Source organism: Pygocentrus nattereri, chromosome 24, assembly GCF_015220715.1.
Source record: "Pygocentrus nattereri isolate fPygNat1 chromosome 24, fPygNat1.pri, whole genome shotgun sequence".
In the NCBI taxonomy this organism is placed as follows: domain Eukaryota; kingdom Metazoa; phylum Chordata; class Actinopteri; order Characiformes; family Serrasalmidae; genus Pygocentrus; species Pygocentrus nattereri.
The window spans coordinates 14358691-14382350 of NC_051234.1; the positions used below are offsets into that span (position 1 = coordinate 14358691).

Genomic DNA, 23660 nt, shown 5'->3' on the forward strand with positions numbered 1-23660 from the left:
GGGGGGCTGTGTTGGTTCAGGTGGTGGGGGAAGATGCCGGTCATACCAGGCAAGCCCAAACGTATAGTGAGGGTTTGCTGGGAACGTCTGGCAGAAGAACCTGTCAGATTGATCTTCAACTCACACCTCCGTCAGAACTTTGACCAGATATCGGGGGAGGTGTGGGACATTGACTCAGAATGGGCCATGTTCCATTCCTCCATTGTTGAAGCGGCTGACTGTAGCTGTGGCCGTAAGGTAGTTGGTGCCTGTCGGGGCGGTAATCCTCGAACCCGGTGGTGGACACCCCAGGTGAGAGATACCGTCAAGCTGAAGAAGGAGTCCTACCGGGCATGGTTGGCCTGTGGGACACCAGAGGCAGCTGGCAGGTATCGACAGGCCAAGCAATCTGCGGCTTCAGTCGTCGCCAAGGCAAAAACCTGTGTATGGGTGCAGTTTGGTGAGGCCTTGGAAAGTGACTAAGTCGGCTCCGAAAAGATTCTGGCAAACCGTCAGGCGACTCAGAAGGGGAAAGCAGTGTGCCACTAGCACTGTATATAGTGGAGATGGTGTGCTGCTGACTTCGACTTTATGGTTAGAACATGACAAACACTCGCCAAACAGTGGAACATTTCACAAATCTGTCATAGGACAGTGGGAGAAGGTTTCTGGTTGGCTGTTATCAGCTGGAAAAGCATGGCAGCAATTTTCGTAACAGTCATAGTTTAAGAAAGAAAATAGATTATTTTTAGCTGTCTGGTGACGACTGTTAGGCTATCCTGTTACAAATGCTATGCAAGTGGGCAACAACATTGCTAAACTTTTTAGTTTCTCAAAAAAAGACACGTTCTCCAGTGAGGAGGCAGAGTCTGGGGACATGGGAAGGCTTGTCCATTACTGAGGCCGAAGCCGCTAAGGTATTTAAGAAGCTCCTTGGTGGCAAGGCTCCAGGGGTGGATGAGATCCGCCCTGAGTTCCTCAAGGCTCTGGATGTTGTGGGGCTGTCTTGGCTGACACGCCTTTTCAACATTGCGTGGACATCGGGGGCGGTGCCACTGGATTGGCAGACTGGGGTGGTGGTGCCTCTTTTTAAAAAAGGGGACCGGAGGGTGTGTTCCAACTACAGGGGAATCACACTCCTCAGCCTCCCTGGTAAGGTCTATGCAGGGGTACTGGAGAAGAGAGTCCGGCTTATAGTTGAACTTCGGATCCAAGAGGAGCAGTGTGGGTTCCGTCCTGGTCGTGGAACACTGGACCAACTCTTCGTAATAATTTTCGTAATAGTCATAGTTTAAGAAAGAAAATAGATTATTTTTAGCTGTCTGGTGACGACTGTTAGGCTATCCTGTTACAAATGCTAAGCAAGTGGCCAACAACATTGCTAAACTTTTTAGTTTCTCAAAAAAAGGTCAACTTAGTACAAACAGCAAACATTAGCTGGCTCAGTAGGTCAGTGATGGATCACACTGCCTTACTGCCATCATTCCTACCACATCCACGCATTCAAACACCACCTAGCAGACATCTGGATTTCTACATTGTAATTTCAGGGTGAACCGCAATTTCCAAAACCAGACCAACAAGAGTCCTCCTTTTAGGTACAGTGAAAAAAGGGGAAAATAAGTATTTGACACACTGCAGATTTTGCAAGTTTCCCCACCTACAAAGAATGGAGAGGTCTGTAATTTTTATCGTAGGTACACTTCAACCGTGAGAGACAGAATCTAAAAAAAAAAAAATCCAGAAAATCACATTGTATGATTTTTAAATAATTAATTTGCACTTTATTGCATGAAATTGAAAACTGTATTTGATCACCTACCAACCAGCAAGAATTCTGGCTCTCACTGACCTGTTAGTTTTTCTTTAAGAAGCCCTACTACTCTGCACTCATTACCTGTATTAATTGCACCTGTTTGAACTTGCTACCAGTATAAAAGACACCTGTCCACACACTCAATCAATCACACTCCAGCCTCTCCACCATGGCCAAGACCAAAGAGCAGTCTAAGGACACTAGGGACAAAATTGTAGTCCTGTCCAAGGCTGGGATGGGCTACAGGACAATAGGAAAGCAGCTTGGTGAGAAGGCAACAACAGTTATTATTAGAAAATGGAAGAAACACAAGATGACTGTCAATCTTCCTTGGTCCGGGGCTCCATGCATGATCTCACCTCGTGGGGTAAGGAGGATTCTGAGAAAGGTCAGGAATCAGCCCAGAACTACACAGGAGGACTTGGTCAATGACCTGAAGAGAGCTGAGACCACAGTCTCAAAGATTACCGTTATTAAAACACTGCGCCATCATGGATTAAAATCCTGCAGGGCATGCAAGGTCCCCCTGTTCATTCCAGCACATGTCCAGGCCCGTATGAAGTTCACTAATGACCAACTGGATGATCCACAGGTCCTGTGGTCAGATGAGACCATTTCAGGGTGAACCGCAATTTCCTCCTTTCAGGTACAGTGGGGAAAATAAGTATTTGACACACTGCAGATTTTGCAAGTTTCCCCACCTACAAAGAATGGAGAGGTCTGTAATTTTTATCGTAGGTACACTTCAACTGTGAGAGACAGAATCTAAAAAAAATCCAGAAAATCACATTGTATCATTTTTAAATAATTAATTTGCATTTTATTGCATGAAATTGAAACCTGTATTTGATCACCTACCAACCAGCAAGAATTCTGGCTCTCAGTGACCTTTTTGGTATCAACTCCACTCGCAGTTTGGAGGAAGAAGAAGGATGAGTACAACCCCAAGAACACTGTTCCAACCGTGAAGCATGGTGGTGGAAACATCATACTTTGGGGGTGCTTTTCTGCAAAGGGGACAGGACAACTGCACTGTATTGAAGGGAGGATGGATGGGGCCATGTATCGTGAGATTTTGGCCAACAAAATCTCCAACAAAGAAGGGTCGTGGCTGGGTCTTCCAGCATGACAATGACCCGAAACACACAGCCTTAGGCAACTAAGGAGTGGCTCCGTAAGAAGAAGCATTTCAAGGTCCAAGGTTCCTGGCCTAGCCAGTCTCCAGACCTGAACCCAGTAGAAAATCTTTGGAGGGAGCCGAAACTCAATATTGCTCAGCAAACTGAAAGACCTGGAGAAGATCTGTATGAAGGAGTGGGCCAAAATCCCTGCTGCAGTGTGTGTAAACTTGGTCAAGAACTACAGGAAATGTCTGACCTCTGTAATTGCAAACAATGGTTTCTGTACCAAATAGTAAGTTCTGTTTTCCTATTGTATCAAATACTTATTTCACGAAAATTAATTATTTAAAAATCATACAATGTGATTTTCTGGATTTTTTTTAGATTCTGTCTCTCACAGTTGAAGTGTACCTACAATAAAAATTACAGACCTCTCCATTCTTTGTAGGTGGTAAAATTTGCAAAATCAGCAGTGTATCAAATACTTATTTTCCCCACTGTATGTTTAAATTGAAAGCGGTGCTTTGTGTTTGGTTTTGATATCAATTCGCCAATTGGCCGGGTTGTGCGAGTTACAGAGCACTTCTTCAAGTCAGCCATCTGCTAAAAGCAGCTAGCATGGAAAGACAGCACACTCCTGTTTTCCTCGGGTTACTTCATGGCTGTAACTTGCTTGAACACACTTCTTTATTTCACTTTTGTTGCTTGGGAATGCACTAATACCAAAATAAGACTAAAGCTTATTAAGATACAGTCACACCACTTATCTCGTCACTCACACTTGGTCACTGGAGAACAGATCGCCAGCTGCTACACTCAAACAGCAAACGTATGCTCAAGTACATTTGGCAACGCTTTTTCACTCGTTGCCCCCTCCCTCTCCCTCATGTCGAAAAACTCGGAAGTGTCCTGGTGGCAGCCGAGAAGTATCACTTTCCTTGCAGTAGAAAATGGCACTGTATAAATGTACTGCTCTGTAATATGTTTAGTGTTATATTCAGTATTGTATTGCCTGTACTATAATTGTATTTAGAACATTCTTCTGCCTATTCTTGTTTATCCCTACATGGTCATGTCTGTCACACCTGTCATGTACAACCCCAATTCCAATGAAGTTGGGACGTGGGGTGTAAAACATAAATAAAAACAGAATATTATGATTTACAAATCCTTTTCAACCTATATTCCATTAAATACACTACAAAGACAACATATTTATTGTTCAAATGGATAAACTTTATTGCTTTTTGCAAATATTCACACATTTTGAATTTGATGCCTGCAACACATTCCAAAGAAGTTGGGACAGGGGCAACAAAACACTGGGAAAGTTGAGGAAAGCTCAAAAAACACCTGTTTGGAACATTCCACAGGTGAACAGGTTAATTGAAAACAGGTGACTGTCATGATTGGGTATAAAGGGAGCATCCCTGAAAGGCTCAGTCATTCACAAGCAAGGATGGGGTGAGGTTCACCACTTTGTGAACAACTGCGTGAGCAAATAGTCCAACAGTTTAAGAACAACCTATCACAACGTGCAATTGCAAGGAATTTAGGGATTTCATCATCTACAGTCCAACATCATGTACAGTACAGAACAGAAATCTCTGCAAGTAAGTGGCAAGACAGAAAACCAACATTGAATGCCTGTGACCTTTGATCCCTCAGGCACCACAGCACTAAAAATCGTCATCATTCTGTAATTGATATTACCACATGGGCTCAGGAACACTTCAGAAAACCAGTGTCAGTGAACACAGTTTGTCGCTCCATCTACAAGTGCAAGTTAAAACTGTGCCATGCAAAGCAAAAGCCATATATCAACAACACCCAGAAATGCCGCTGGCTTCTCTGAGATGGACTGACGCAAAGTGGAAAAGTGTCCTGTGGTCTGACGAGTCCACATTTCAAATTGTTTTTGGTAATCATGGACGTCGTGTCCTCCGGGCCAAAGAGGAAAAGGACTGTCTGGATTGTTACCAGCACAAAGTTCAAAAGCCAGCATCTCTGATGGTATGGGGGTGTGTTAGTGCCCATGGCATGGGTAACTTGCACATCTGTGAAGGCACCATTAATGCTTAAAGGTACATACAGGTCTTGGAGCAACATATGTTGCCATTCAACCGACGTCTTTTTCAGGGATGTCCCTGCTTATTTCAGCAAGACAATGCCAAGCCACAATCTGCACGTGTTACAACAGTGTGGCTTCGCAGTAAAAGAGTGCGGGTACTAGACTGGCCTCTCTGCAGTCCAGACCTGTCTCCCATTGAAAATGTGTGGCGCATTATGAAGCACACAATACAACAACGGAGACCTCAGACTGTTGAACAACTGAAGTTGTACATCAAACAAGAATGGGAAAGAATTCCGTCTACAAAGCTTCAACAATTAGTGACCTCAGTTCCCAAACACTTATTGAGTGTTGTTAAAAGGAAATGTGATGTAACACAGTGGTAAACATGCCCCTGTCCCAACTTCTTTGGAATGTGTTGCAGACAACAAATTCAAAATGAGTGAATATTTGCAAAAAACAATGAAGGTGTCTGGTATATGCGCGCAAACGAATAAACCTCACTTCTCCAGACATATGGCTGGTCCCCTGGTTAAGTTAGGGTTTGGATTCTTCAAATGGTGACGTGACCCGGATTGGACATCTCATCTTTACGCTGTAGGTGAGTGCTCATTTTGAAGCAAACCCTAAGACCGGTAGGTTATCCTCCTCTCGTTGACGGAACAGAGGGGAAGACTGTGGTAGTGTGTTTAGGCCTATATTATGGCCTGCTGCCGTAAGCCCATGGCAGGAGAAAAGTCACATAGAGATGGTAGGGTGGCACGTGATTGGTCTGATAATGTTTTTATTGTCATAATGGATGAACAGTTATATAAACATTTCGATTAATCTAGTTTGGACAAATACTATCAAAAGAAAGTGCCTGTTCATTCAGATAAAATATGGTCCCTAGATGAGAAGCTAAATATGACATTCTTGCACACAAGTAGAGAGTAAACTCACAGAGCATGTCTTAATGCATGCTGCCTCCAAGGCAAAATAGGCCTGTGGAAATATAAACGTAAGGAAAAGTTTGAAGTTTTAAAATAAGTCTAGAACCTTGTCTGATATAGTGACTGGGAATATCTTCCTGGAAAACTCAAGATGGGTTTCAAATACAACTGAAGTTGTGTTTAAAAGCCCAAAGTAGCGCTGACCTCTGCCCTGCACTGGGGTCTGTACAAGTTTTATGGTTGTCCTGTGTAATCATGGTGGCATTAGGTGTCATCAATCAGCTCATGGGGCAAGGTCTCACAGTTTTATTTTTTTATGCCTGAATGGGTCCAAATCTTTTGCAGATTGTGGCTAACTAAAGGTTGAACATGTCAACCTGACTGGGTTTTCCTTGTCTGAATACCAAGCAGTATAAAATTAATAATGCAGCACTGTCAGGTATTCAACACGTTGTGGAGGCTTTAGTTAGACAAAGGGTGTTGTTTCCTAACCAAGTCCCTCACCTATATATATATATATATATATATGTGTGAACATGACTTGCTAGATTTGTCAGAATACCTACATTCGTTAGGACACAAAGCATTATATGAAAAAGTCTCAGATTAAATCTTCTGGTCAGTATTCAGGACAGCTGGTTTTACAGGCTCAGGAGTCAATTTTACCTGACTGTTGTGCCACAGTATGTGCTACTTTATGACCTGGTACGTTAGCACAGCTGCAATCTTTTCTGGGGTTGTGCAATTAGTGACAGTCTTGAATTGAGGTTTTTGTGAAAATCTACTACCACTACATGATCTAACTAAAACAGAAAATCAAAGTTTTAAAACAGAGTTTTAAAACAACTGAATTTCAGCTAAATAATAAGTAATGAGTTTTCATTCTCTTAAACCTGCGTTATGCAGTGCCCTAGGTAGAGTGAACATGGAACTACTATTCACACCATATGTTTCAGCATCACTAGGGTTTGTGTCTAGCTGTTTAACTCAAACTCATGATGACAAAGAGAGGTCTATGTTTTGTTACTCTGTTAAAATAGACCTGTCACCTGCCTGAGAGCAACCCAGGCCAACTATTCATGTGGTTTTAGCTGTTGCTCCTAAATTTATGGATCATGTTCTCACTGAGTTACCTCTTTGCTCTTACAGGACAAGATCATTTTAGTGACAGCATAAAGGTGAGGTAACACGCTTGCTAGTTTTAATTGGCCCTAATTTAGTAATCAAAAAGCCACCTGTAAATGTTATTTGCAGTCATCTGGTGCAACTGTAATATGATTCAGCTGATTGTGACTGTGAAACGCTGGTTTCTTGTTCTGTCCAAAGTATGTATGCAAAATGCCTTTGCCAAATGCTGATGTTGTGTTAAACATTGATGATCCAGTATAACGACAGACGATACACACGGTGGGCTGTTACAAAGCAGTATGTAGAAATACCTAGAGGTAGATTGCCAGATCACCTGTGTTCTTACTAATAAGAAAAAAATTTAAAAGCTAATGTCTCATCATGGCAAATGCCACGATTAAGGCTTGTTATGAAAGCTGCAAACATATGTTATGTCTGATAGTCCTACTGCAATACTGTCAGACTTCAGACAGATCTGAAGCTGTTGCTCAGAAACAGGTGTTGGATGCATAAGAACTTAAGGGGGGGGGGGGGGGGGGGTCACCCTATTGTCTGAGGACAAAAAGTTAAGGTGCATATACTCAGCCATTAGGGCCAAAATGAAAAGGTCTATATCAAGTCCTCCTTACCACATTCTCTGCTCTAAAATGTCAAGGAAAATGGATACACAGGTACCATGACCTGATGGATAGAATGAGTGACTCTGGAACTGACATCCTATTCAAGTCCCCTGACTCTTCCCTGTAAGATGTTTGGACACATCAATGCGTGCCCCCACTATTCTGGAAGAGAAGATGGCTACCACTGTGACAAGCTGCATAATAAAAAACATTTTTATAACAAAAAGGGAATAAAGAATGATGAAACCTGTAGTTTTCATAAGCAGTCTGACAATAGCTTTTGCCGGCATGAAGGAGGATGTTTGTGACCACAGCATGGTCTGTGCTCAGGCATTTCTGTGAGCACAAAATCATACCTAAGAGGTTGTTCTGTTCGTCATGCGTTGCATCACTGCTAATATGTGATCCCAGTGTCTGATATTTCTGCACAAGCTTCATGTACAGATCCTTCTGCTTCTGAACCCATGAGAATAGCAAATGATGGCATAAGTAACAATAGCTGGTCATTACCTATTGATAGATGTCTGAATTTAAATAGAGCTGCCCGTTATAATCCAAATGCTGATAGCTCCCGGATTGTTGGCCGGCAGTATATGCGTTGGCAATACTAATTACAACTTCATAGCTATAAAAAATAGTAGCTATTGTTATTTACTCTTGCCTCAAATTATTTTAAGTGCTTAATGACTAAACTACACCAGCATAAATATTTCTTATGAACATGAAAATACTTTTTATCCCCATTTGCCTGTGTGTGAACTAAAGGGAAAGAGATCCACATTTCTCTGAAAGAGAAAAGGATAGATTGATTGAACTGCGAGAACATACATTTTAGATTATGTTCTAATGGGGGAATGTAGAAATGTACTGCTCTGTAATATATTTAGTGTTATATTCAGTATTGTGTTGTCTATACTGTGACTGTATTTAGAACATTCTTCTGCCTAATCTTGTTTATCCCTACACGGTCATGTCTGTCATACCTGTCACATGTCATGTATAGGCTGAGCCTAATCTTGTCATCAGTCCTGCTATAAAACTGCATCAGCCCAGTCAGTGTCTTATGGCCTTGCTAGGTATCTGGTATCTGCGCGCAAACTAATAAACTTTACTTCTCCAGACATTCAGCTAGTCCCCTGGTTAAGCTAGGGCTTGGATTCTTCCCCACCACAGCTGTCGCTAGAACACGGAAGTTTGAGAATGGTCTATTATATTAAAAATTTATATTGAACATTTCTCATAGTTCTATCGAGGAAAGATATAGCGTTATACTTATTATTATTGTTTTACCGCCCAGCCCTAGCATTAACATTAGCTAACTACCTAGCTCACTAGCACACTTGAGCCACAACAGTCCCAAACTGCACACTTCTGTACTTCACACACTACACAAATGAGTGCACTTCTAATGGTATATCTGCTACATTTTATTTGCTATTTAGTGTGGTAGCATGCGGTTTGGGATGCAGCATATCTTACTGAGATAAATCTCATGTTTCTTTCTCAGATGCTCCATCATGGATCTGCTCCTGCGCCATCTAAGGTCAGCTTTACAAACAGCACAACTGACAACCTTTGTTCTGAGTTACTTGTAAAATGCTCCCACACTTTTGAGTATTTTGTTCTTGAGGCTGCTATCGCGCTGTTGTTAACTCTCCACCAACGAACCAACTACTAAATTAGTTGCCAACTAATTTGGTCATCGATTTTAGTCAACTAAGTTGAATAATCATTGCACCCCTACTCTCCATAATTTCAACACTGAAACAGATAGCCAGCTTATTCTCCCATTCAGCTAGTTTGTAGTGTTACAAGTGACTGGCTAGATCTCTTCAATCTTACAAGTAGAGGGAACCTAGCAGCAAAATTTTGACATAGAGTCTAAAATAGAGTGAGTGAGAGAGGCAGACAGTGACAGAAAAACACAACAGGCTCAAATGAAAAGAAAACAAGTGTAACTAAACCTTAATGCTGAGCTGTCGGTGTGTTGTGGGTCCACTGCCATCACACTTCAGCTGCTCCGGTAAATGGATGCTCTTCGATTTGAAGTTGATGTTAGTTGCATTCTCAGCCTTGTGCTTCTTCTTGCCAACTTTTAGTTTGACTTTGTGAAAATCATCTTGTCTTTTCCTCTTCTTGGTCATTTTTTAGTACTAGCCTATATCACAAGTGAAAAAACAATTTTCTAACTTTTGGAAATCATAAAATTTTGAAATTTCAATTTGATGTAGTATTTAACCACTGGTAAAGATCACACCTGGAAACTAAGCTCAAACAGCCAGTTTGAATTGAGATTTTCGTTATGTCACAAAAATCAGTGTGCTTACATATAGCAGTTTATTCAACCTACAGCAGTTTAGACCCGCCCATTCACTGTCCAGTTATAATGACTGTTTCAGCCCGGACTGTACTATACAGAGCAGCTAATCAGAACAGAGATCAACGACAGTGTTCAACATGAATGAAGCATTACGTTTTTAAAATGCAAATTTTCATGTTTTTTTAGTAAAGAGGTAAAGCAAAGTGGTAACAATGTAATAGAGGGTTTGCTTTTCATTCTGGCACATATTCTGTATGTCACCATGGAAAAGTTATGTCATGTGCGAATTGGATTTCACGTTTTTCCCGTGAAAGTTAGTGACTGCTTTTTAATTTGACACGAATTCATCTCCATACAAAATGGAATAGATCAAAAATGAAGGGAAAAATCTCTGATGCATCCCGGGTAAGGCAGGTGGGCAGCTAACGTTACGTGCTAAATCTAATGTTACATACACCATACAGACGAAGTTTATTCTTAAGTTAGCTAGATATTTCTCCTCTCGATAAGTTAGCTAGATATTTCTCCACCACATTAAATATTCACCTACTCACGTGCTTTGGTATTAGGAGCAAAATCAAGCAGGCGTAGTTTAATTTCAAATGAATTTCATCTAAATGTGCTGTCTGTGACCGATTGTTCATTAGGGGTCCTTGAAGAATGCTGGATCAGTCGCACATATGCCTGAGTGTAATATTTCTTATATTGTTTTAAATGCTAACCAAGAACGTATATCAACACTAAAATAATTATTAGTGAATATTGATCACATAATTATCGATATAGTTGGAGCGACATGTTATATAAAATAATAGTGGAGCTCTTTGTCTTGCTTTGATGCAAATTCAAAATAAGAGTAACGTATTGATTTGGATGAGCCTTTTTTTGACACTTGTCCATTGTCATAAGTCTCCACATCAGAAACTGACCTACAATAAATGAATATATCCAAATAAAGAAAATCTTATGTGTAATTAAAAGAACAGACATATAGTAATTCTCTACACATACATCAGCCATAAGACTTCAATTTTGAAAGTGCCAGATGTCAGTATTCCGCCCGCCTCTGTGATTTTGCACATAACGGCGAGTTTGTGAACATTGTTTTGTCCGTTTAGAATATCATCGGATTGTTTTTGGCTCAAAAAGTTGAGGTAAAGTGTAGCACGTTGTCAGCCACGCCTTACACTGCTCACCGAAAAAAGTACAGATGTATTGTAAATCGGTAACTCTTTATGTTATCTGAGCTAAATGCTAAAACAATTTAAGATTCTTTGTTACGGTGACGTTAACTAGCTTAGAGATGTTCGCCGTTGGTTAAGGAACAATAGAACTCAAATGGCTGTATCTCTAAATTGTAATTAGCTAACCGCTAAGCTACGTTTTTTCTACAAGGATTTACGTAAATTGGTTAATGTTCAAGAGAATGTCTTCCACAAGGTCATTAACTAGCTACATTCACATTGCTGTGCTTGTTGTTTGCAGGCGTTAGCTAGCTAGCGAGCTAAGCTAGCTGTATTTGCTACCTTAGCTTAGACGTATGTGCATTCAAAACCTGACAAAATTTAATATCTGATGGCTAACTGATTTTTTCAGTCGAGGTTTAATCGCTAAACATAAGGTTAAGAACGTGTTTTTTCCATTCTAGGATTTCTGACAAAATGGAAGGCCCACAGAATCCTCAGAAGAAGGCGAAAACCACCGGCATGAAGGTGAGCTTATGCTAGCTAAAGCCTTTTGTCCTTGAAACAGGAGCTAGCTATCGTTACTGTACCACTTTATTTCGTGACAGTGCGTTAACCTTTTTAATGCCTCATACAGTCCAGGTAGGCTTCGGAAAAGCTGGACGCAATATACGTTTATGCTGTAGCGTCAGTTCCACCCCTTGTGGGTAAATTATTGTCCAATGGGCCTCATCCAGAATGTTGAGTGAGTTGGCCAAGTGAAACCTCATGATTTTACCCCGTAGTATATTGATTGGTACTAAATTATTTTCGGCTATATATGGTAAGTATGTTCCTGCAATGTAATTTCTCCTCTTTTGCTGTTCGCTGTTTGCACATGCTGAACAGTGCGATTTGATTGCTTTCCTCCAATTTTGAAATGGAGCAATGTGTTTCTTCTTAAAGCTTATCAGCTTAGTGATGTTTTAAAGAGCTCAAGAAGAAATATGTGTAAAGATAACTATAAACTGAAATATGTAATGGAATAAGAGCTACACTGCATGGCCAAAAGTATATGAACACCCAAACATATTCTTATGTGCTCTTTTGACATCTCTTACTAAAAACATGAATGTTGATCTGGAAGTGCCTTCTCTTTGTTGCGGTAACACTCTTCACTCTTCTGGAAACGCTTTCCACCAGATTTTGGAATGTGGCTGCAGGGATTCACTTCCATTTAGCCCATGAGCAATAATGAGATTAGGTGGGAAAAAATGGTTCATAGTCATCCCATAATTCCTCTTCCACCAAACTTAACACTGTGGGGCCACTATTCTCCTGGCATGTGACTTAATTCATCTATCAAATTACCATTTAGTGAATCCTGATTCATCACTCCAGGGAATGCACTTCTGCTGCTCCAGGATTCAGTGGTGGTGTGCATTGCAGCACTCCAGCCAAGGCTTGCCATTCATTGTACGTAGTGATTAGGCTTATGTGCAGCTGCTTGACTGCTGCTGTCACTTTAGAAACCCAATCTATGAAGCATCTAAAATTGTTATTGTGTTTATGGTGTGTTTGTTCCAGAGGTAGTTTTGAACTTGTTAGAGATTGCTTTAACCAAGTATGGGTGCTCTTTGTGGTTCTCGAGAAGATGCCTGAAAGTCACTTTTTCTGTATGATGGTGTTTGTTTTTGGTTTTTTTTAGGAAATTTTGGAAATAGATTGTAAAGCTGTATGCTTGATTTCATAGACTTACTAGCAATGGATGATCCTGAAGTAGTCAAACAAGCTAATTAGAATTATCCACATACTTTTGGCCATATAGTTTGTCAGGAAAATTTAAAATGAATGTCTGAGTGGATTACTCCTGATCTATGACAGTTGGTTTGCCTGTGCCCCAACTTGTCCTCTTGCTGACTTTTTTTTAGTGACTTTTCTGCCTTTTTTCATTTGCTGTAAACACCAGTGCATTAGCACTTCAAAACTGTTGCTGCACATATGGCACAGTTTCATATTTGCTTTGAGCTTCAGTAAGTAGTCTTTGACTGCCTCTTGCCACTTTCATGTCTTTGCCTAAACTATCCCCCAGCTGTACTCAGCAGTGGGGGAGAGATGCGTTACTTTTCTTCCAGTGCACATCTGTGGCAACCTGGGAGAGTGTCTGATTTTGAAGAGGCCCTTGGGTGGCTTAAGCATGCATTCCTATCCAAGGATTGTCTGCTCCTCTGCTGATGGAGAGCAACGAAGAGGAGGATGGATCATAGAGTGTGGGGTATTGTTCCCCACCTCACATACTATTCTATCTCTAACTCCTCTTTATCTCTCTCTTTCCGATGGTTTTATTTGTCATCTATGACAGAAAAAGCAGCAATTCCACAGTGGTGACATAGGTAAGTCCTGCCCTCAGCATCCAGTTCTGTTCTTTGACCTTCAGCACTTTCTGGCATTGGTGATGTCATCACCATGTGCCATCACTGGGGTCTTTCAGAGCTTTGGAGCTTTACAACATAGTATGCAAGCATAGCTCCTATAGCTGTGATAGGATTTAACACTTTTTGGAAGCTTGGAGATAAATTATTTTGTGTACTTCATTTATCTTCATACAATTGATATTGGAATCTACTCTGAACAACATTAGAAACTTCAACATAATGTCCTGTATCAACTGTTGTAGATTTTTATTTTTTTTTTTCTTGGAGTAATTGTGCTGTTTTCAAGTCAGCTGGAGAACGATATTCAGTTTTGCAGCACATTGTAGTGAGGTACCTGACCTTGGTCATTCTCAACTGTTAAGTCAGTTGTTGACAGTAGGCTGAATGTGGGTCATGGTTGTAAACCAGGTGGACTTGGCTTTGGATTAAATGCCCTGTTGGCTTTGGGCTTTCTTGCTAAGCCTGTTAAGTTTGGTCCATTAGAACAAGAATACTAAAACTAAGAAAAGCTTTTTGTTGAAGAACATAATGTAGGGGCATAACGTGGAGCCCGATCACGCAGGCCTCATTTCCAAGCAAATCTGCCTTCAGATGTGGTATATTTATGTACTAGCATGCATCTGTGGAGTTTATGTGATAGGTGTGACTAGGTTTGGTGGCCAAACCACTGTCCAAACAAATCAAAACATTTCTGAAAGCTAAGCTTAGCTTGAAGGTAAGGAAGTGCCTTACATGTCTGGAGCTCAGTTGCCCTGTGGACCACTCTGTCTGTGCCTTAACACAACCTGGCAAAAAATGAGTGTTTTGCATGTGGGGAAATAAAACATGACTGTTATGGTCATTTTGACTTTCAGGATGGCCAAGAAGAATAGGATCCCCTCAAATGTGCCATGATGAGTGTTGCTTTGACCAGTGAAATCCATCAGGACTCATTGGCAGCTGTCTTCTGGCAGATTATTTTGAACAGAGACTGTTGAGTTTTTACATGTTGTTCAGTGCTCAAATTCAAGATGTGGCTCATTTGTTTGACCACAGCTTTTCTATCTTGTTGTTTTAAGCCTGCTGGGATTAACAGTGTGCTTATTTGCTCTACTGGGCATGAGGGCACAGTGAGTGTTTAGCCCAATTTCAGTGGATTGAAAAGACCAATGTTTTCCCTTATCTGAGGGTTCTGTAGTACCCTGCTATATGAGATTGACATTTCCTTCTAATTTTTCTCTCTTATGTCAGTGTTCACCAAGAATGGATCCATTCAGACTATTCCCGCCCTGAGCAAACGTCTGAAAACTGTTACAGACCCAATTATTGGTATGTAGCATCTTAAAATGCACTTATTATAGAAAAATGTGAGTACTGATTGATGGATGTCTTTGTGCATAGGCTTGCAGTACGTATGGGAGTATCGCAGCCCCACCAAATCAGTGCCTCCTCATTATCAGTGTAAATTGTGCAAGGTCCAGCGGCTGCAGAATGAGATGGCAGCTCATATTACCGGATGGAAGCATTGCTTCAGATACATGGTAAGACCTATGTGTTTCATTTAATTGCACTTTGTATGTCAACTCTTCTTTTCCTCTGCATTAAATCCCACAAGGTAGTTCTTGGTTGTAATTCATGCCGGCGGTTGTTGGAGAAACATATGATCAAGCTTCATACCTTTACACTGTACATAGCAATTGTAACAAAATGCTGTAAGGTAGAGACTCACCACACCAGTAGTGCCAAACTAAAACTGCTGTCGCAAGCTTTTAAGTCAAAGCTGTCAAAAGTTGGTCTTGTTGCTGTGTATGTTCCATTTTGTGTTTTTTTTTTTTTTTTTTTTTTCAAAAACTTGCTTTGAATCATATGTTTTTCATTTTTATACTTATTTATAAATTTTGTCTCTTTGGTCCTGGACCCACAACAAACATTGCTTTTTTTGCCACCCCCCAAGGCAAATAGACCTGAGCACCTTGCTTTAAGTGTTAAATGATTGACTGTTACATTTTCTGCCCCACAATAGAAACGTAGTCACCCAGACAAAGTGCCTCATGATGAAGAGGCTGCAACTAAAGACCCAGCCATCAGAAAAGCCATTAAAGCCTCTGCTGCTGAGGTGGAAAAAGCAGAAGGCAGAGGTCAAATCAGGGTAAGATGTACAGAATATAAAAAGCAGTACTTCTATACCGTCAGTAAGCATTCCTTACCTACATACACACATGCTCAGTAGAACATGGATAGGAAGGGCAACATATGTTTTGTGTAGAAAAACATAAGGTTACAAGATATGATTAGTGGTTAATAGTAGGGATGCACAAAAATAGAACAATCACCACGTTCATGTGAAAACAATTGGCAAATTTGTTGTGATGTATTGCAGTATTATGACAAATAACATGGCTCAATACTGTATTTAAATGGTGCTGCTAGCAGAAATATCATAGCAAGACCTCTTGTGCTTAATAGTAACCTTACCTTATACTTTTGATGTTTTATTTCATTCAAGTTATTTTAAATAGGAAACTGATTGATTGATTTATTATTTTCTGATTTAAAATGCTCACATGACTGGCCCATCTCTTTGCCTACACAGTGTGAGTTTCTGCTTTATAAAAGTTGGCTAAAAACAAAAAATATAAAGATCTAAATTTTCTATAAAGTTTCAAACTCCATTGGCAGCATTTCCAGAGACACATGCATTCTTTGGCTAGCTTGAAGGAATACATCATGTAATGATTTCACACCATGTGCTCATTCAATTACACACAATTATCTCTCTTCTCTAGGTTGTCATCAAGGAACCTGGTGAACTTCCAGCATTTCAGAACATGAGTGAGTGCTACCTCCCTCACATGCACATGATGGCTGTTTATACCACACAAATGAATCAGCATACAGAACTTTGCAACCAAATTATTTTTACTTTTTAATCTTTTATAAGTTAATTGACTGGTTTCAGGTCCTAGCTGTCGTTGAATGCTACAGTTCTCAGTTTAATTTATGCTGTTTGTGTTTTTCAGAGTCTGCACATCCCAGTGTGGGGGGACCAGGTGCTGCAGGTCTCCTTGGGCCTGCTCCAAGAGGTCTTCACCCAGGTTAGTTTGTGCATGTTCCTGTGATATGGGAAAGCCTAACAAAGTAATCATGTAGTTTTACACATTTAGCATCTTTGATTTAGAATTACAGCATTTGACATGCACATTTATCCAGAGCAACTTACAAAAGTGTTTTGTCTTCTTGGGAGGGAAAACGTATTCTTATATTAGTGTAAATATGCCAGAGTATGAGGCTATGCCTTCTTTATAATCCTTATTATTCAGTTCCAGTTGTTTTGCTTTGGACTGTTCATATTCAGATTTAACTGTTTTCATTAAGCTTTATAGTCACACACACAAGCTTTATAGTCAGCTATTATCCAATGTAAGACTACATATAAAAATTGCTCAGATGTGATTTAAAAAGATTAGATTTTCTGATTGAAAACATGTGATCAGATCTCATTAAGTGGTTTTCACATTACTAGTCTGAAGTAATCCGAATCTTTTTTTTTTTCTTTTTTTTTTGCGTTTAATTTGACACATTTTTAAATCTTAGCCACATTCATATGTGGGCCTAGACTATATACCATTCTGATTGTGTGAATGATCATATTTGTACAGCTTCAACTGTATAATTTGAATCTTAAGGTATCTTCAGCTAAAGCACTATTTTAAACGAGAATCTGATTTTATACATTCATGTCAAGTTTTTCAAAGCATACTAATCATATGTCAACAGTTTATGTACTTCTGATCAGTATTTTTATAAAAGCTGTAAGCTGAGCCCAGATCAGGTTTCTTACTGTGAGATGTTTGATTAAAAATGTTTTTCCTGTATCGTAGGTGGCCCATTTGGTGGTGGTTTTTCTGACACCACATTCCCTGGTGAGTTCCGGCCTCGGGGTGGACTGATGTCTGATTTCCCCCCAAGCATGCAGGGTGGTCTGACTGATGGTCCCATAAGAAGGGGGCTGACTGATATGGGTAGACTTCCCAGCCCTGGTCGATATGGTAATTCCATGCCAGGTCCTGACAGGCTTATGGGCAGCCCAGAGAGCATGCAGCGTTTCCCCAACAGTGGACCAATGCGCATGGGCTCAGAAGGCTTTGGAATGGGCCCACGCAATGAGGGTATAGGCAGACCTTTTCTCAGTGACCTCCCTATGAACAGCAGCGGTGACAGAATGATGGGAGGTGGACCCAAATCACCAGAGCCCAGCAACACACTTGCAACACTTCTCAGATATCTGGTACAATTTTTTTTATACTTTGTTATGGACAATTTAGAAGTTAGTTTCAGATGAAGCTATCAAACGGCAATTCTATCCAGTAGCTGATGCTAAAGAGCTACAGTAGTGCTGATAATATGTTACAATTTCAAGAGGTACTTGGTAGTGCTCAGTACAGTTTTTTTCCAGCCTGAAACACAAATACAGTTTGACAGCATTAAACTTTGGAAGTTTTGCCCATGTATCTTTTTTTTGCCCATGTATTTTTAGGACACTTTCCGCATTGAAAATGAAGATGATGCTCAAATTGTGCTGAAGGTCACACAGAAGCTCACAGATGTCTTAATGGAATATCGCCTCCGGAGCATCTCTTCGGTAATAACCTCAACAATGACATAACACAGTTCAGTAAAATTGTGAAAATTTGAGACAAAAATTAAATACGATATCAGATGTAAACTACTGTAGCAAAACATGCACAATTATGCTTTATTAGAATAAGTAGAGCTTGTTTGACAAGTTCTCTAACACAGACATTGGTCACTAAAGGAGTAGCAGAAGTTCAATAGATCACTGAATGATATAAATAGAGGAAGAAGGGATTTGCTTCTGCATTTTTAGTAAAGATGCAGTGGTGTGAATTTTGACTTTGAACAGCTTTATGAAAACTTTATTTTTTTCTTTTAAAAATAGTTGTAAAAAGTTTGTATCTGTACAACTAGGCTTTTTAATCTGCTGTGTTTGCCATAAATCAGATGTTTGCTTGGAACAATTACCAGTAATCGTGCATCGTGAGTAATAGTATTGTTCACCAATCAAGTACACTGAATTCCTTTTAATTGTATTGTTACTTCATGCAGCATAAATTTTGCAAAGTATTGGGTCAACTGCCATTCCTTTGGATTCCTCTCTTTGCTTGTAAAATGTTTTCTAGGTGCCCAGTTCTGCCCCATCAAGCTCTCTAGGAAATATGAATTTCTCTTCACGCCTACCGCCAAATGGCAACAACAGATTCTCTGGGAGCATGACGGGTAAAACAGCTGCACAAACATCACTTAACTGCTCAGCTACGCCACTGTCAAGCTCAGCTTGTGTTTGTAGAGGTGTCCACCATGACTGAGCACAAAAGTAGTAAATATACTCAAGGACCCTAAAAAGCAATTTAAGACTTAAACAGAGGAACTTGATAAGAATAGCCCAAGCAAAAAGGATACATGTATAATGACTGCACTGGTTCATTACTTTTAACTCCATGCCACAAATGGAACATTCTTGACACAGGGACATGCAACAGGGTGTTTTGATTCACACAGCTGGCATAAAAGTACGTAATTACATGCTCTTGTCTTTTCCTTCCTGTAGGCCCTTCAAGATTTTACAACTGAGCAGCTCAAGTGGTCATGCCTGTTTGTGGCTTTCTGCATGTGTTCGCAACCCACATTCACCAAACCTGTTCATGTACTTTTCAGTACAAATGTTTTTATTTTTTTATTTTTCTTTTTGTTTTAGGACCAAAATACCTACAAGCTTCTGAATAAAGCTTTTATGTTTACTGTCCTCACTTCTCCTGGAACGATTCAAACACCATTTATCAGGCTAATGCAGGAATTTGCTGATCAATTATAAAATTACTTAAAGGTTATAATGTATATTTGTAAGGTGTTTTTGAAGATGTTTTCTACAGTGATCTCAATAAAAAGTTAAAATAATCTTTCCTGTGTGGTGTCATGGCTCATAGTGGATGCAGCATTTTGGCATAGAGTCAGAGCATTCTGTATGTGCACCTCACATTCTGCTTTACCTCAACCAGTTGCCTCAACCTTGATATGCAAATTAGTCAGTTCTGTGGTTTTGCATGAATGTATGTGACTCAACAGGATGTTGATGAGACAGGATGAGCTCTGAGCTGCAGAGCAGGCCTAGATAGAAGTAACTATTACTTAATGATTTGCTTTTTTGAAAATCTCCAGAAGGATAAACTAACATCCATTATTGTTTGAATGTCACTTGGGATCATTTTAAGTTTGTCTTGATCTATTATATATATCAATTTTCATTCTTAAACCTGAGAGTTTAGTAGTTTGCTTAGTAACAAACAAATAAAATCTGCAAAATCACCCTGCTATGAGTAAGAAGTTGAGAGAAATTGCTCCATCTGGCCTCACATGAAGGTCAAGGTGCCTCGGCATCATCTTTGTGAAATACTTGCTGTAAAGTCATTTTAAATTAATAATGTTGTTACAGTCATCATTAATTCAGATATTAAGAACCTCCTGTTCAATCTTGACCAGTAACACAATGAGCCTGTTGCTCTTGATGAATAGCTGTTTCCCTAAACTTTTTTTTTTTTTTTTTAATCCATCTGCACAATTGGATACCTTGCCGCACCTATTGCGCTTTCTGCACACCTTTTTGTGCATCTTGCACATCTGGTCACACCACATTTTATTTTGGTATCTGCACATATTTATGTATTCAGTATTGTCATTATATGTCTTTACATTATTGCACTGCGTCTTTCATCTCAGGTTATAGATATTATTCCAGATTTTTGTATTTTTCTATTTGTATATATGCCTGTAGATAGCATCTTTATTTATTCTTCTTATTATATTGTTTACACCCTTATTACTATTACTGTCCTGCTACTGGCTGCTAAATTTCCTTCGGGATCAATAAAGTATCTATCATCTCCAAACCTTGCACTTTCCCTTGGCAACCTTAATTTCCAAACATATGACGCATATTTTTATCATCCTGACGTTCCACACTCCCAAGGGCATTAGCTTTGACTGGTTCCATTGTAAATCCACTTACTTCAGAGACTGCTTCTCATCAAATCAAGGACAGCTTGTCTCACACAGCTGCATTAGCAAGTTCTCACAAATGTCTGGAGGCCTCTTTGTTAAAAGGGGCACTTCAGGTGTCCACGTTCCCACACAAGCTAAGGCCTATCTTACAGTGTGAGTATTACTATTCTTTTGATTAATAAACATTACTTGTTAGTACTATCAAAAATAAAGATTATTCAAAACATCAGTCAGTATCACCTCAAATGCACATAGAAACTGCAGTCAAGCAAATGATCCCAGCATAGTGGCATACAAGGAATGTTTATTTCATTAAACAAATGTACAACTATTAACACTCAAAGTTATAAAATAACTTCTGAAAAGAAAAAAAAAAGGAAAGTTGTAGAGTAATTCGATCTGAAATCATCACGCTGGTCATCACTGCATTTTTTTTTCTTTCTAACAATTCTGGGATAGATTCTGTATTTCCCATGTAAGATTACATTTCTTTTGTATATTCTCATTTGAACAGATGCAGAGTAATCCAAGTAGAGTCCACTGTATGTATATGCTGTATGTATAAGTCATATGTACAACTCACTGTTGAGACAAGCAAAATTTTGGCTGCCCTCCTCCAAAAAAAATGATGTAACATGAAAGGTTCTTCAGGATCTTGGTTCAATGTGTTTCCTGCAGGATACTCCTCATCTGCTGTGGTGAAATGCAGGTAAGCAATATTTTTTGTCCCAAGAAGACATCCCCATGTAGACTGTGAGCTTCTTTGGCAGCCTGTTCACAATTAAACTCAATGAGTGCTTCCCCAGTGCCATTCCCATTGCCATCCTTAAGCAGCGTAATGTCATCCTCACTGATGCGGTATAAACAGAAAAAGTCCTTCACTTCAATTTTTCTCACGTCAGCTGGGAAGTTTCGTGCATAAATACAAGACGGAGCAGTCCAATCTTTCTCTGGAAAATATGATCTCTTTGTTTCTTTATGTCTTTCCTTGTACATTAACTCTCTCATTTTATCCATAGTGATAGATGACACAACAAGCGTTTTTGAGCCATTAGGGCTACCGTCCATGTTCATAGCTGAAGCATAATCTTCTGCATGTGTAAATATGATGAAAGCAGTAGATGTTCGTTCTCCCCACTTGTTTAGCAGATGGATGATCTTGTTGTTTGGAAGGTGAAAACAAGAAAACAGCTCCTTTATCTCAGTTTTAGTAGTCTTGGAAGAAAGGTTCTTTACCATTACACAGTACTCTGTAGTCGGGGGGGGGGAGTCAAAACGGTATCGCTTTGGAGATCCTGATAGTGACCGGTCTTCTGACACTTTTTTGTACAGGGAGGTCTGAAACAAATGTCCATCAGGAGAGATTCTGTCTGGTTCTGAGGATGTGGAACACTGGCCACATTCATACAGCTCCGTTGCGTATGTCCACATCCTCTCATGTGCCATCCTGATCTCCACAAAGGAATCCTCCAGGGTCCTGTGGCTGTACTTCAGGCCCTCCTCAGCCTCTTCCAAACTAGCCACCTTCACTAGGCAGCAATAGTCCCGGCCTAGAAAAACACTGGGTATAACCTCCAGTACAGACAGACCCTCAAGGACCCGGCCCACCTCAGTTTTGGTCACATGATTAGGAAGTCCATAAAGACGAAGATAACCTGGCTCATGAGCCTTGATCTCTCTACTACTGCTCTCATGCTCTAAAGTATGTACTCTCATCGGTTGTGCAATGCTTTCCTTTCCTTTGTTAATATGGTGTGTTTGGTCCATTCCTTGAATCATTTGGTTTCCAGACTGATGTGGCCTGGGTGACGCTGGTAGCTGATGGGTGCTAGCTGGCAGCGACTGGCTTTGGCTTTCTTGGTTGTTCGACTGAATTCCTTGAAAGGCAGCCATTATTCCCAGCAATAGAGCAGTCCCCAATTCTGGCAATGCTGCTACCTGCAGGTCTGCCTTTTCAACAACCTTTTTCACATCTGGCTTCTTCCTTTCCATCTGTGCAGCCTTCTTTTCCACAACTGAGCGTTTTTGTTTCCTTAATCGTGACTCAATTTTACGCTTAAACTCTGCTAAGCTGCTAACATGAAGGGTGATCGATGATCCTTTAAGTAGTTCTCCATTACGTTCCATAGCCAGCTGGCCATCCTTCTCTGTGGTAAAGATGATAAAGGCTTCCCCTCTCCTGCCTCCAATGATATGCACGCCGCCTTCAGGAATGTGTAGGCCATGAAAGAATGCGCGAATGTCCTCAGAGCCTGCTTCAGCGTTCAGGCCCAACAAACGCCGCACGGTCACCATGGCGGGAATGCCTCGCTAAACACGTGATACCTGCTGAGAAAAAAAGGACGCAAAAAATTAAACTGAGGAAAACCTAAACACAAAAAACGCCCGTTACAGTTTTATGTAGCGTACGAGGACGAAAAGCCCTGTTCTTCTGCAACACAGTCGGAGAAAACCGAACGCAACCCCCAAAAATCTGTCTCGCTCTCTCTGCTTTGTTCTGCAGCTGGCCGGAGTTGGAGTAGAAGGCTTCTCTTTGGCAGAAATGAAGGAGGAAGAAAAGTTTTACCCCCATGTCCACCTCAATGAACTTACCTTTCACGTTTTCGTGAAAGACGAGACTGACCCGGCTTTACGAGAAATATTTGTTTACTTTTACACCGTCACCACGCTTCTCAACCAAACCCCTCGTGCTGCAGAGACTGAAACGCGCTGTCCGCAACTTTTAAAGGGGAGGAGCAAGATGAGTTTTCGGTAGCCAATAGGAACAGGCGAGGCTTGGAAAGGGGCTACGCTTCCTGTAGTAGCCTATAGGAAGCGGCGAGCAAAAGGCGCGTAAGAGGAATTACTAGAACGATTTTTAAATAATAAATAAAAAATAACAATAATTATTGGTCTTTTTAAATATATATATATATATATATATATATTTTTTTTTTTTTAATAACATGGAGTTAAAATATACGATAACTACAAAATGTTTATATAGTAATAGAAATAATATAGTACAAAACATAAATAA

The 23660-nt window shown here is 40.2% G+C and overlaps 3 protein-coding genes across 7 annotated transcripts in view; 1 reads left to right on the forward strand and 2 right to left on the reverse strand.

Moving 5' to 3' along the window:
* tex10 (testis expressed 10) overlaps positions 1-10658 on the reverse strand; it is a 58458-nt gene extending 47800 nt beyond the window's left edge. The window contains exons 1-2 of one of the 3 annotated variants that reach the window (XM_017704023.2): positions 10542-10658; positions 9632-9825 (exon numbers count right to left, since the gene is read on the reverse strand). In XM_017704023.2, coding sequence (XP_017559512.1) covers positions 9632-9811 — 180 coding nt within the window. In that variant the 5' untranslated portion in view covers positions 9812-9825; positions 10542-10658. Of the gene's footprint in view, positions 1-9631; positions 9826-10533 lie in introns of all 3 variants that reach the window. The other 2 variants (XM_037533844.1, XM_017704024.2) reach the window with 2 other exon arrangements.
* A 375-nt stretch (positions 10659-11033) lies between these two features.
* si:ch211-197h24.6 lies at positions 11034-19540 on the forward strand. 2 transcript variants are annotated; one of them, XM_017704025.2, is made up of 12 exons: positions 11034-11141; positions 11636-11699; positions 13513-13543; positions 14816-14893; positions 14966-15105; positions 15588-15713; positions 16351-16396; positions 16585-16659; positions 17446-17852; positions 18102-18206; positions 18766-18862; positions 19194-19540. In XM_017704025.2, exons 2-12 carry the CDS (start codon positions 11649-11651, stop codon positions 19214-19216), a joined length of 1179 nt encoding a protein of 392 aa, XP_017559514.1. In that variant the 5' UTR covers positions 11034-11141; positions 11636-11648; the 3' UTR covers positions 19217-19540. The 2 variants fall into 2 exon arrangements, with proteins under 2 accessions (XP_017559514.1, XP_037390055.1); XM_037534158.1 differs by lacking the exon at positions 11034-11141 and adding an exon at positions 11316-11427.
* A 1385-nt stretch (positions 19541-20925) lies between these two features.
* Positions 20926-23351, reverse strand: rbm12ba (RNA binding motif protein 12Ba). Of its 2 annotated transcripts, none has more exons than XM_017703881.2 (2): positions 23234-23351; positions 20926-22969 (listed from the first exon to the last, which is right to left on the reverse strand). In XM_017703881.2, exon 2 carries the CDS (start codon positions 22934-22936, stop codon positions 21302-21304), a length of 1635 nt encoding a protein of 544 aa, XP_017559370.1. In that variant the 5' UTR covers positions 22937-22969; positions 23234-23351; the 3' UTR covers positions 20926-21301. The 2 variants fall into 2 exon arrangements, with proteins under 2 accessions (XP_017559370.1, XP_017559372.1); XM_017703883.2 differs by having other exon boundaries at positions 20926-22966; positions 23234-23345.
* Between the last annotated feature and the right edge of the window lie 309 nt (positions 23352-23660).

Bases quoted from the DNA above. Each gene is read 5' to 3' on its own strand.
- rbm12ba (XM_017703881.2), bottom strand. From the start codon at position 22,936: ATGGTGACCGTGCGGCGTTTGTTGGGCCTGAACGCTGAAGCAGGCTCT.
- si:ch211-197h24.6 (XM_037534158.1), top strand. From the start codon at position 11,402: ATGTTCAAGAGAATGTCTTCCACAAG. The intron at 14,894-14,965 runs GTATGTAGCATC...CTTTGTGCATAG, and splicing joins TGTTACAGACCCAATTATTG to GCTTGCAGTACGTATGGGAG. The intron at 17,853-18,101 runs GTACAATTTTTT...ATGTATTTTTAG, and splicing joins CAACACTTCTCAGATATCTG to GACACTTTCCGCATTGAAAA.